Source organism: Balaenoptera physalus, assembly GCF_965194825.1.
Source record: "Balaenoptera physalus genome assembly, chromosome: 2".
NCBI classification, from domain to species: domain Eukaryota; kingdom Metazoa; phylum Chordata; class Mammalia; order Artiodactyla; family Balaenopteridae; genus Balaenoptera; species Balaenoptera physalus.
In genome coordinates, this window is record NC_138883.1 from 92361039 (window position 1) to 92375036 (window position 13998).

Sequence of the window (13998 nt, forward strand, 5' to 3'; positions counted from 1 at the left end):
ATATAATGTCTGAAGTTAATATAATTATTCTCAATAGTAGAATGACCTTTGAATGCTCTAATTCTAATCACTTTCCTACTGAATTATGTGCTATTATTGCTCAGTGTTTTAGTTATATATTGCTTTGTTTCCAGTCCCACAAATTAGGCATTATTATTACTTATCATCTGCTTTCACAGGCCCTGGCACTATTTTTTCCCCCTGAAGCATGTATTTTAAAAGCTCTTTCAATGAGTATCTGTTGTCAGTAAATTCTCTTAATTTTGGTTTGTCTATAAATGTCTTCAAAGATAGTTTCGCTGGTTATATAGTTTAAGGCACTTATTTTCTCTCAACACTTTAAAAATATTCCAGTCTACGTAGGCTTCTATTGTTGCTATCGAGTCAGCTATCAGTTGAACTGTCCTTTCTTTATAGATTAGCTGTGCTCTTCATGTAGCTGATTTTAAGATCTTTGTCTTTGGCATGCAGTTTTACTACAGTGTGGATGTGGATTACTGTTTGTAGGGCTTTCACAATTGAGAAATTAGTTTTTTAAAATAAATTCTCGAAAATGCTCAGCTTACATGTCTTTGAATATTACCTGTTCTCCCTTTGTAGGGCAGTCCTTTCCTGCCCTTCCTTATCACTCAGGGTGTCATCTTTTAATATCCTGGTTTTATAAAGTAGGGGCTTTCGATTGACTTTTCCACTGTTAGTACTTTTCAATTTATTTAGATTTAAAAATTACATTCATACTTTTATATCTGTTCTTTTCAAGATTTATGGTTTTATGTACTCTATTGAGATGTAATATGAACTCATAGACTTTAACAGAATCAGTTTGTTGTTTTAGTTAAGTTAATCATTATTAACCTCCCTATTTTTTTCCTTTCTCCCCAACCCCCCACTTCTTTTTCTCAAATTATTATAACTTGGTAAGTGGGGGCCTCTCATTTCCTATGCCTCTGCTATTACTTTCTGGTGAAAATGGGATTTCCCAGATCCATGAAGATTTTTCTTGTTCAAAGACATGAGATTGGCCTACTTTCAAAGAGGCCTGGTTCCTTTTAGTGAAGAATGATATCAGAGATGAAAATAAGAGTTTTAGGTGCAGACATGAGCATTGTTGATAGTCAAGTGTGCTATTGCTTTGAACCATTTTTAGGGACTGAGCTAAAAAAGATAATTTCTTTTACCAGGTCACATTGCTCTTTCTCCAATTTAACACTACATGCTTCTGTACTCTTTTTAAAAAAACATATATAGTATATGGTTTTCTCAGCCCTTACCACTTACTAATTGCTACATTGACTAGCAAGAACTTTTAAGCCAAACTCAGATTTAGTAGAATAAAACAGTTCCCACTGTCTTTAAGTCATCAGATTATCTTCTTACAGTCTCTTTTCAGTGAACTTAGTTTAAGAGAGAAAGTAAAAAGAATACTGGATTTAGAGACAGAAAACTTGAATTCTAGTCTTAGCTTAATCACGTAGTTAAATGGCATTGTACAAGTAACTTAACAGTCTCAAAAATTACCTCATCTGTGGATAATAGATGTGAAAACCCTGTATACCATAGTATATAAATAAATTAAAATACCATATAAATATAAATAAATATATTTATTTATATAAATAAATATGTCAATGATAAAACTAGGTAGTATAACGTTTGCTTTATTCAATGTTTTCATATTTGTTGACTTTTTAGTTTGATTTGAACCATCTGAAAAGTAGTTCCTAGGTTTTAAGAGGGTCTACAGATTCAAGCAATATTCTTATTTTCAGATATGTATGTCATTTATAAGGTGGTTCAAAATCCTCTTGGTATTTCATTACTCTTTTTCAGTATGCCTTTAACTGGGATATAAGATGGATCTGCTTCATAAAACACTTCTCATTAGTAAATGATATTATAGTGAGGCTTCAATGTGCTGCATTCCAATGAAAAGAAGAACTGGTGCTCTTATTTACAAATTTGCCAAATTTTAGAAATACTACTACAGGCATATAGCTTTAAAAAATTTTTCAGTGCCAGTTAGTTGATCATATATAAGTTGGTAATAATATTCTTATTTGTGTTTTAGGTGGTCTTGGAGGCATTGGAATGGGACTTGGTCCAGGTGGACAGCCTATTAGTGCCAGCCAGTTGAACATAGGTGGTGTAATGGGAAATTTAGGTCCAAGTGGTGAGTATTCTAACTTTATTATTTCTTTTTAAATGATACATTTGCTACATTGTAAAGCTTATATTTACTAGTTTGTAATGATATTTAAAGGACTGTAGTTTATAGTTGAATATTTAAGATGTTACTTTAGTCAGAAAAAGGAATGAAACCTTGGAGAGCAGAGAACATGAAAGAGGTTGAACAGAAGGTCAGGAGGGTTCCTCTGAGGCCAGCCACGTTACAGCTAGCCTTTTAGCACTTTGGATTTTGAATTGTCTTTAAGGTAGAAGGAGAATATTCAACATAGTCTATGCCTTGTGTATCATGGATATACAGTATTTGTGGAATGGCTGAAATACTACCATATAAGCAATTAAAATTTGAATATCTAGTTGGGAGGGTAGCTTTTCAGATAGCTGTTTGACTATTCACGTAGACTAACCTACAGTTTATCTTTGAAGATTGATTTTTAAACTTTTTGGTTTCAGAACCCTTTTATACTCTTAAAATTTGCTGACCCAAAGTGCTTTTGTTTATGTGGTTATATTTGTCAATATTTACTGTATTAGAAATTAAAACTTAGAAATTTAAAAAAATTTACATATAACAATGATAAACCCATTATGTGTTAAAATAAATGTAATTTTTAAGAAAATAAATTGTATTTTCCAATACAAAAATTAGTGAGAAGAGTGATATTATTTCACCTTTTTGTACATCTCTTTAATGTTTGGCTTAATGCAAGACAGTCATGCTCTTACATCTGCTTTTGCATTCAATTTGTTACAGTGTCATCTATCATGTAGTTTCTGGAAAATTCCACCTTATACTCATGAGAAAATGAGAGTAAAACAGTCAATATCTTAGTGTTATTTGGATAATGAAGGAGTTTCAACCTATTGAACCCTCAGAGGTCCTTAGACCATATTTTGAGAATTGCTGTTTTAATTGATGGACTAATTAATGCTATCTGGTTTCTATTTTTGTTGAGATGCTATAGTTACATTTTAAATTGTGAGGGTAGTTATGGTAATCATTATGATCTAAACAGATGGAAATCTTCTCCCTTACTCTTAGGCCCTCTACCCTCCTAAACACATACTATTTTTATTCTTTCATTTTTTACTGCTCCCTTAGCTGCCATGTTTAAAGGAGTCCTTACTTTCTGACCTGATCTCTCAATCTGCTGTAGTGATATTTGTGTGTCTGAGCTGAAAAAAAAAATGAACGATTACCTAGTCCTAGGTATTCTCTAACTGAATGTGAGTATGACCAGTGAATTTTGTTTTCTTGTCTAATAAATATTCAAAGAGGCCTTTTTGAAGACTCATGATTAGACAACTGCTGTGGCATAGCACTTTAAACCGTCCCATCTGTGCCCTGCTGCTTCTCTAGTATTCCACTGTGATTAGACCATTGGTATCTATTTTGCTGTGTTGCATTATGTCATTCTTCAGTCATTAAAATAAGATTTACTGAAAGTACATATTGTGTATTTTATTTGAGGTATGGGAATGGATGGTCCAGGTTTTGCAGGCATGAATAGAATTGGAGGAGGTATGTATAAGCATTTGTTTTTTTTGTATGTACCCATCACCATGTTTAGTAAGTTAGAAACTATGTTGAGAATTCCAAGGGAAACAAAAGTCATGGTTTATTGTTGGCTCACGTCCTAAAGGCTGCTAGCAGAAATTGAGCCTGGTCCATACTTAAGGGATATGGAAGGTGATGTGTTAGGAAGCAGTTGCACAAGGTAGGGTGGATGAAGAGCTTACTGATGAGACTTAATATTTACAAAATGTACCTTTCAGCTATATAAATGACAGATCTCAAACTTAATCTTTATTCTATAGGAATTGGGTTTGGTGGTCTGGAAGCAATGAGTAGCATGGGAGGATTTGGAGGAGTTGGTCGAATGGGAGGTAGGTAAATGTATATAGTGGGATGTGTATGCTACATTTCATTTTCCCCATTATTAAAAATGTCCCCCCTTTACTTAGGAATGGATACTGTAGATGTTTTCAGAGGATGTATGGGCACCAGGGGATAGGGCCAGGCAGAGCGGGACTGGGATATCTGTGGCGTGTGAAGTAGGTTGGGTAAATGGACTTCTTGTATTGTGACTTTTGCTGTCATTACAGTTTAGTTTCAATAAGTTCCTAAATGGATTACTGTTTATTGATAATACTTGAAAAAGGGTTAATTTGTTGCATAATCTTTTCAGAGCTATACCGTGGTGCGATGACTAGTAGCATGGAGAGAGATTTTGGACGTGGTGATATTGGAATAAATCGAGGCTTTGGAGATTCCTTTGGTAGACTTGGTAGGGCTGGCTGTTTACTTCTTTTCTTTTTGCAGGTTGTATTTTTCGAAGTTTGGCTGTCTTTTTTTGTATGAAAAATTAGAAATTTATAATGTTTCGTGCAATTTATTACTTGAAGAAAAATACTTCAGAGGTTTTAATGTACTAGCTCTCTTTTTCAGTGTCTTACATATTTGAACCCTATTTGTAGAAGACTTTATACTTTTCAGTTATTGTACATCTTCTGAGAGCATAATACCTTGGGAATTTTAAACTATGATTATTTAAATTAATTAGTATATTATCTTTCCATCCTTGTTTAGGCAGTGCAATGATTGGAGGGTTTGCAGGAAGAATAGGAGCTTCTAACATGGGTCCAGTAGGATCTGGAATAAGTAGGTTTAAATTTTACTAGAATTTTACAGTAATATTTGAATACTTGCAAAAAACTTTGCAAGAGTAGTTATTGTAGTGTTGTAATACTTTGTTCTTATATGTTAATATGACTTGTCATAATTTAGAAATAAATTTTGATATTTATTGAGCTTTACTGTTTTATCGCTGTTGGAAATTTCTAAACTAACTTTGAATTTTACTTCTTTGACATTTCTAAACACCAGAATATGTGTTAACTGTCACCCAATTCAAGAACCTTTATTCCAACTAAAGAATCTGGGGCTTTTTCTGATCATATGTCACGAACAACATTAGCTTTAGCACCAACTCTGTTTCTTTGCTTATTCTCTATAACTGCTATTTGAGACTAGCTTATTTCATCTGTGAAAAAAAATTGTGTCTTTTGGTAAACACAGGTGAATCACCTCAGATCTAACACTTCTGGAGACCTCCTGAGGTTGAGGGCAAGGTTAAAAAAATGCTTATTTCCTTGCTTCTTAAACCTTTTCTTTGATAGAATCAAGAGTACTATTGTTGCAAAACTGGGGAATGCCAAATTTCTTCCGTCTGTTTCCACTACTACATTTTAGGCCTTATATTAAGCCTTAACACAAGGCTTAGTTTTTGGCCCGTGTTGCTTACTGAACCATGTCTATGTGAGCTCTCCATAGTTACCGACTTCCTTTAATTGATTGAAATCTCACAAATAGGAAACAAAGTCTACTTGAACTCTTCTAAGAGTGAGTTAAAAAAATCTTGTCAGCTGAAGATACTTACTTCCATTGTACCGTGCTTCTCATTTTATTCCTTCTTTTCATCATCTTTTCAGCCTTGGCCATTTTCCTGTTAATTATAACTCCCCTACCTTCCTTTTTCACCTCAGTGTTTATACTTCTGTTCCCCTAATTTTATATTTGTTATTCACAGCATGCCAATTTGAGGGTGCTGTTAATTTTTAGAATGGGGATATTAGGTACGAGAAAAAAGGATACGATTGAGAAAGAGTAGGAGTGGAATAGTTAAAGGGGACTCAACGTATAAGAAGAGTCAAGTGGGTACGAGCTACAAGCTAGATTTTTAAGCTCTGGCTAAAGGAGTGTGATTCCAGTTTTTGTTGTTATCTCCACAAGTTCTGTATAACATAGAGACTAAAAGTTAGGTTTTTCTGTGGTTATTGAAAATCGAATTGATATGAAAAGAGCAATTGTATGCGAAACAAGATACTGAGGTGAAAGGTAAGCTAGGAAAAGAATATTATGTAGGACAGTATGATGAGAGCAACAGTTGATGTGTTGGAGTTGTAATTATTTGAATTTACCCCATATGTCTTTGTTCTAACAATTACTAAGCTTGGTATTATTAAAAGATAAAAATGAGGACGCAAACTACTATAACATTAATGAATAAAATTCATAGAAAATAAAATTGATAGAAAATTTATGTAACTTATGTTTTATGATCAGAATATAATTTTTTAGAAATGTATATGTATAATAGAATGAACAGATTCAGTTAGCCATTAACATTCAACTAACTGAATATATACAAAATTAAAATCTGTTCCTTGGAAGATTGTTATATTGTGTGTATAAAATAATTTTGTTTATATATTGTCTAATTACATAAATGAATTAATTTTTCTCTCTTTCTTTCTCAAAAATGATTCTCTCCCTCCTCTTTTTCTCCTTCTTCCTCTTCCTTCTCCTTTTCCTTCTGTTTTTAAAACAAAAACATCAAACTCCCAAATCCTCCCTTCCCTTCTTGAAAATCCAGGTGGTGGAATGGGTGGCATGAACAGTGTGACTGGAGGAATGGGGATGGGACTGGATCGGATGAGTTCCAGCTTTGATAGAATGGGACCAGGTATAGGAGCTATCCTGGAAAGGAGCATCGATATGGATCGAGGATTTTTATCGGGTCCTATGGGAAGCGGAATGAGAGACAGAATAGGCTCCAAAGGCAACCAGATATTTGTCAGAAATGTAAGCAACTAAATGTAAAGTATACTTAAAATTATTTTTCTCCTTGTATATCTGTTACTAATACCTTTTTTCATTCTAGCTGCCTTTTGACTTGACTTGGCAGAAACTAAAAGAGAAATTCAGTCAGTGTGGTAAGTATGCCAAAGACTGTAGATATATTGATATTGATTATGGAGGAAAAATTGATTTTAAACTTTTAAATACTGCTTAGACCTTTCTTTTCCTGTCCAGATGCTTATTCCTGGGTAGTATGACAGGTTTAATTCCACTTCAAAGAAATGAATTATTTTGCTATCCTCTGACGTACAGCAGTGCAAATTACTACTAAATAACAAGATTTAGAGTAGGGTCTGTCATTGTCTCCTGTGGATAAAGAAAGGGCTTATTTTATTACCTGATTTTTAAGTGGTTACCATATCATCATTGCTTGAATTTAAAACGATGTTTTTTATGTGGGAAATACTAACGAATGGTATATTTATTTCTTTGTTTATAATGTAGTACAGTGCTTTGTCAACATGACCCAATGAAATGCTGACATCCAAGTGATATGGAGTTAATAGATGAGACCCATTCTGCACACTCTGTCACCTATACAATAAAGGAAACTTAGTTGATAGCATAGAACCCACTGCCTAGAATGCCTTAGACAGGTACATTCTGGTGGCCCTTCTGTTTTTTTTATAAACTGTTCTTGCCTATAATGATACTACCCATACAACCGTAATATGTTCATTAGGTCTGTAGATGATTAGGTGGTTTATTACTTTTAAAAGAGGGCCTTTTTTATTGTAATGATGAGAGATTTAGTGTGAGTAGAACAAAGTAACAGATTTCCTGCTAGTATTTTTTTGCTATTGCATGGTAACCCAGAGAGTATAATTATTAATAGTACAACTATGTAGGTGGGATATAATGATGAAAAATAGCTAAGTAAAAGTGGTACATTCAACCTTTGAGAGTTAGTAAGATATTACCCCTGCCCTCAAAGAACATACAGTGTGGATCTGTCTACAATATTCTAGTGGCTCCTTTTTGTTGATCATCTTTTTATTTATATTTGTTTACATTTTATTCAAAGAAGAGAAAGATCATTTTTCTTGATAAAAAAGTTGTTGTAAACAAGTCAACTAGTAAATAGTCGCTACTAAGAGAAAGCAGAATTATTAAGTTGTTTTGAGGTATTGGTAGTCTTTGTAGGAGTAAGGAGATCTACCAGGATGAGTAAGCAGCATCTAGCCATGAATCCCATAGGCTACAGGGGAAACGAGCATATTACGGCCTTAGTGAGATCCATCAAATGAGGAGCAGTGGCAGCAAGTATAGATAATCCCTGCTGTTGTAGTTTCAGTGAAAAAGAATCTCCAGATGACATATGACTTTATTTTAAAAAGTAGAAATGAAACAAGATAAAGAACAAGGTGGGGCAAACAAATGACGTTAGTGAAAATGTGACCAATACTGAGTTGACTGTTTCCTTGTACGTAGGCAGATTTCCTTTCAAGATCAGGTATGAGCAAGGCTTGCAGCAAATTTGAGGTCTTTTGGTGGGCTTGTATACTTGTTGCTGGCATTGTTTTGACAGAAGGACATCAACAATTCAAAAACATTTTTTAAAAGCAAAAACTAGTCCCCAAATCTACATTTAAAAAATCTGTACAACATTTTAGCCAATAAAATAAAGTTCTTAACTCTGTTATTTTAGCTCTATTTTTTTTTAAAGGAATTTATGTAATTTTTTTAAAAAAATTATTTATTTATTTATTTATTTATGGCTGTGTGTTGGGTCTTCGTTTCTGTGCGAGAGCTTTCTCTAGTTGCGGCAAGCGGGGGCCACTCTTCATCGCGGTGCGCGGGCCTCTCACCGTCGCAGCCTCTCTTGTTGCAGAGCACAGGCTCCGGACGCGCAGGCTCAGCAGCTGTGGCTCACGGGCCCAGTCGCTCCGCGGCATGTGGGATCTTCCCAGACCAGGGCTCGAACCCGTGTCCCCTGCATTGGCAGGCGGATTCTCAACCACTGAACCACCAGGGAAGCCCCTTAGCTCTATTTTTATGTCATTTTTTGATCAGTCTGTATTATATCATGAGAGTAATGATTTTTGTTTTTGTTTTCTCAATTCTAATTGTAAAAGCTTTTGACTTTCAGATTTATATTAAGGTAATCCGTACTAAATAATTTCCTACCATCTTCCTGTTTTTAACCTTGAACTTACCTTGATGGAAAGGAAGATAAGTTACAGTAATAATTTATAGAATTAAGTGTCCAGCTATTGACAACTATGGAGATTATCTGGCTTGTATGAACTGAACCATCTATTTTTCTGCCACACCACTTTATTAATTTTCAAATCTTAGAGCTTTTCTTTCTTAGAATGGAAAGTTTCTTTTTAACCTGCTCCAAGCCAGTAGTGGCCCTTTTCACAGCAGAAGTCAGTTTTTTGCTGTTTTTTTAACCCCCTCAGCCCAAGGTGAGTAAGTATATTCTCTTGATTACTTCTTAGTAGGAGTCTAGTGGTACTCCATGCTCTCCTCTAGACAGTAACTGCTAGTAAATGGCCCATCAGCGAACCCTCTGGTTATTAAATGTCTAGAGTGGTTAATTGTCCTTGGTGGGGCAATTACAAAGATTGAGAAAATGTTGGAGTATGAGTTATATAACCCTCAATACAACATTTCCTTAGCGGGTATAATTCAGGAAAAAATGTGTTCAGATACCCCAAATATAACAAGATGAGAAGGAAGTGAGTATAGTAAAGTAGATCTTCTTTTATTTTGCTATATGTAATTCCTCAGAATACACATTTTTAAGAAGAATGAGCGTAAACAACTGACCCATTCAGAGTTGGACCCCACATTAGTTCAGGTTGTGTTAATGAAGTCAAATAGGTGTAGTTTTTCAAACTTCCATATTGTCTATGCACTTTAACTATACTCTGGCTTAGTATGTTTTAGAACTGCAGTGCAAGGAAAGCCCATTCTTAATTATTCCTGCTATAAACCATGCCAAATATAACGTTGTTCCACAGGTTTCCATTATTTTCATTTTTTACATCAGTATGCTACCTGTTAACTGCATAGAAAATGGAGACTTGTGGTGGATTTTATTTACTAAAACACATGGTGCTTCAAGCATGACTAGTGGACTCTAGATTAACATAACGGTAAAAATAATGCAGTAAGAGTAAAAACAATGTATGAAGAATATTCATAGATAGTCACTTTCTTTTGTTTGTAAAGAAACACTCAAACTTTGTTTTTTGTCCCCCATATCATAATTATAGTTTCTTGTAGAATATCTGATTTTGCTTTCTTGTCCTGTGGTTATGTTACAGCTGTACTTTGGAAGTAGGTTTTATTAAACCATTTATTTATTTATTTATGCTTTAATTTGGTCTGTTTTTAGATATGCTTTTACATCATCATTTTGCAGAGTATACCCCACAAGATTACTTAATAGGCTGAGTTAAATAAAATAGAAAGTTTTCTTTTATTGCAGGAAAGTCATTTTTTGTAGTTAGTATATGTAACAGCAGTATCTTTGATTACTGTAATACTGATTTCTCATTGCATACTCTTTTATCTTACACTGTTGCTAAAATAGCAGCCCTATTTTGTTTTTCTTGGAATCACATAAGATCAGTAGATATTTAAGTCATTTAAGAGTCCTCGGAACATGTACAAAACCAGAGAAGTCTGATTTTAATTAATTAAAACTAAATTTTTTTCTCCTCAATTATTTATCTTTAGAAAAGAAAATATCTCAATTGGTGTTTCTATGGGATTAAGAAGAAGTTAGAAAACAACTTTCTAGTTCTATACCTAGGGGTTTTTTGGGACAATCTAACCGTGAAACAAGTATCTATAAGCCACTTCTCTCTATAAACCTGAGTGTCCAAACTGTAAGAAGGTTCAAGTATCTTAGCTGATAGACCTTGTCAGCTAGAAAAGCCTTGAGATCATTGTGAGGTCAGGAATTTGGTGGTTTGAGTCATGGTTCTTAAACAGAGAGGAAATTTAAGAGAAAAAAAGAGAAACTTGTCCTGGGAGATTAACAGATTTTGCAAGAGATTATTACATATTTTCCTTTGAAGTTTTGAAGATTTCTTGCTTGAGTGAACCTTAGTATTGCTAATAAACCTATGGTGGGATACTTATGTTAAGAAAAACAGGTAAATTAAGGATAATGAAGAACCTTTAACCTTAAAAGCTCTTGAAAATTCTCCACAGTCCTCTTCAAAATCACTGTAAAGTGCTCCCATTTACCAAGGTATGCTTCTTTAATTAAACTTGCTTTTTTTTCAGGTCCCAGCATTTGAGATACTAAGAGGACTCTGGAAATTGCTCTGCATTTGTCTTTAAAGCTTTAAAAATATATATATATATATATATATATAGATAGTCTCCAGTTTCATTTTATGATGTTTGTTAGAAAATGTGATTTCTGTATTTAAAAAAAAATTTTTTTCTTCCAGTTTCGTTGAGATATAATCGACATATAGCACTGTATAAGTTTAAGGTGTACAGCATAATGATTTGACTTACACATATAAAATGGTTATCACAAGAAGTTCAGTGAATGTCCATCATCTCATAGATACAAAATTAAAGACATAGAAAAAAAGATTTTCCTTGTGATGAGAGCTCTTAGGATTTACTCTCTTAACAACTTTAATATGTAACACTCAGCAGTGTTAATTATATTTATCATGTTGTACATTACATCCCTAGTACTTATTTATCTTATAACTCGAAGTTTGTACCTTTTGACTCCCTTCCTCCAATTTCCCCTCTCCACTCCACCCCCCGCCTCTGGTATTACATCCCTAGTACTTATTTATCTTATAACTCGAAGTTTGTACCTTTTGACTCCCTTCCTCCAATTTCCCCTCTCCACTCCACCCCCCGCCTCTGGTAACTACAAAATGATGTCTTGTTTTTCTCTGAGTTTGTTTCTTTGCTTTTGAAGTATAATTGACCCAGAACCCTATGTTAGTTCCTGTTACACAATATAGTGATTCGATATTTCTGTACTTTTCAAATGATCATCACGATAAGTCTAGTTACAGTATATCACCATAAAAAGATATTACACAGTTACTGACTATATTCCTCACATTGTACATTTCATACCCGTGACTCATTTATTTTTGCAATTGGAAGTTTGTACCTCTTAATCTTCCTTTCCTATTTCTTTCTTCTCTCCAGCCCCCTCCACTCAAGACAGCCACCTGTTCCTTCTCTGTATAACTGTTTCTCTTTTGTTACGTTCATTTCTTTTGGTTTTTAGATTCCACATATAAGTGAAATTATACAGTATTTATCTTTCTCTGACTTATTTTCTTAGCATATAATATCCTCTGGGTTCATCCATGTTGTTGCAAATGGCAAGATTTCATTCTTTTTTATGGCTGAGTAGTGCAGGCTTAGGTGGCTTCCATATCTTGGCTGTTGTAAATAGTGCTGCAGTGAACATAGGGGTGCATGTATCTTTTTTAATTAGTGTTTTTATTTTCTTTGGATAAGTACCCAGGAGGGGAATTGCTGGATCTTATGGTAGTTCTATTTTTAATTTCTTGAGGAATTGCCATACTGTTTTCTATAGTGGAAACACCAGTTTACATTCCCACTAATGGTGCACAGGGGTGTGTTTGGTTTTTTACCTGTTGTAGGTTAAAAATTTTTTGGATCTACTTTAACCATATAATAATTTCTCTGGGAATTAGTCTTTTTTATACTTTTAGAACACAGTTAAAGACTGCCTGGCTTGGGTTACAGATCATGGTTTTGGTTCAGTGTGATATTTATTAACTTGAACCATTTAATTAGTATTGAGTGGGTGAGTGATTACCTATCAGTTGGTTTTAAAAAAACACAGTAATGGGGCAGGGCGGGGATGGATGAATAAACAAAAGAAGAAAAATAGTCTAGGATGTTGTAGAAATCATTCAGATCAAAATCATTCAGATCAAAATTTAAACAGGAAAAAAAAATCTTACCCATGCATTGGGATTAAAAATTCATCCCATTGCCTGGAAAGGGCTTATGCAATTTTTTGATAAGCCCTTTTTAAAATTAATTAATTTATTATTTTGGGCTGCATTGGGTCTTTGTTGCTGCACGCAGGCTTTCTCTAGTTGCGGCGAGCGGGGAATACTCTTCGTTGCAGTGTGCAGGCTTCTCATTGAGGTGGCTTCTATTGTTGCAGAGCACAGGCTCTAGGCGCGCGGGCTTCAGTAGTTGTGGCACGTGGGCTCAGTAGTTGTGGCTCGCAGTCTCTAGAGCGCAGGCTCAGTAGTTGTGGTGCACGGGCTTAGTTGCTCCACGGACTGTGGGATCTTCCTGGACCAGGGCTCGAACCCATGTCCCCTGCATTAGCAGGTGGATTCTTAACCACTGTGCCACCAGGGAAGCCCAAGCCCTTTTCTTTGCCTTCCTCCCTTTTCCTTTTTTTGTCCTTTTATAGAACTAAATATGTCTGGCTCTTTGATTTTATTGCCAGACTAAAATTAGCCCATAGTGATCTGGCAACTATAATATTCAAGGGGAGGGAAACATTATGGTAAGTAGTCACACACCTCACATCTAAATCTGTGTGAACTGGGTTATCATACATCCTTGTATGCCTGGGGATAGTCTCAATGTTTACATCTGTTATTTGTGTGTAATTATTAATAACTCTCCCTTTTACTCTCTGAAGTTTCTGGTTTGGATGATGGATTTTTATGGCCACGTATTTTGATAAATGATATTCATTTATTTCAAATACCAGTCTGTATAGAGTCAGTAGTGATATTAACTATAAACAGAACCATTGTCTGGTTTTCCTCCTCCTGGAAGCTTCTCTAAGGTTCTTCTTTGTGCTCTTAACATCACTGTTTTCTACTTTTATTGATTCAAATCTACAGTATCTCGTCCATGCCTGTTTCCGTAATACACTTGGTGCCACTCTTACATGTGGAGTTGAAATTGTCATATTGAATAAATGACTTTGGCACTGTGCTTGAAAAGCAGAATTAGCGGAGCTCTTTGTGGCCTGGTAAAAATTAAATTTCTGGGCAGTTGCTACTATTTTCAGGGATAAAAGAGTGAAATGGAGGATAAAAGGGAAGGAAGAGAGATTAGGGGATTGGGCATAAAAGAGCAATTGTTTTTCTAAAAATAATTTTGTT

General features: G+C 34.6%; 1 protein-coding gene across 1 annotated transcript in view; it reads left to right on the forward strand.

The window, feature by feature from the left end:
• The window catches only part of MYEF2 (myelin expression factor 2), a 79067-nt gene that overhangs the window by 14800 nt on the left and 50269 nt on the right, over positions 1-13998 (forward strand). Inside the window, exons 11-17 of the mRNA XM_082449119.1 lie at positions 2069-2170; positions 3656-3706; positions 4003-4071; positions 4374-4472; positions 4775-4846; positions 6621-6829; positions 6909-6960. Coding sequence (XP_082305245.1) covers positions 2069-2170; positions 3656-3706; positions 4003-4071; positions 4374-4472; positions 4775-4846; positions 6621-6829; positions 6909-6960 — 654 coding nt within the window. The remainder of the gene's footprint in view (positions 1-2068; positions 2171-3655; positions 3707-4002; positions 4072-4373; positions 4473-4774; positions 4847-6620; positions 6830-6908; positions 6961-13998) is intronic.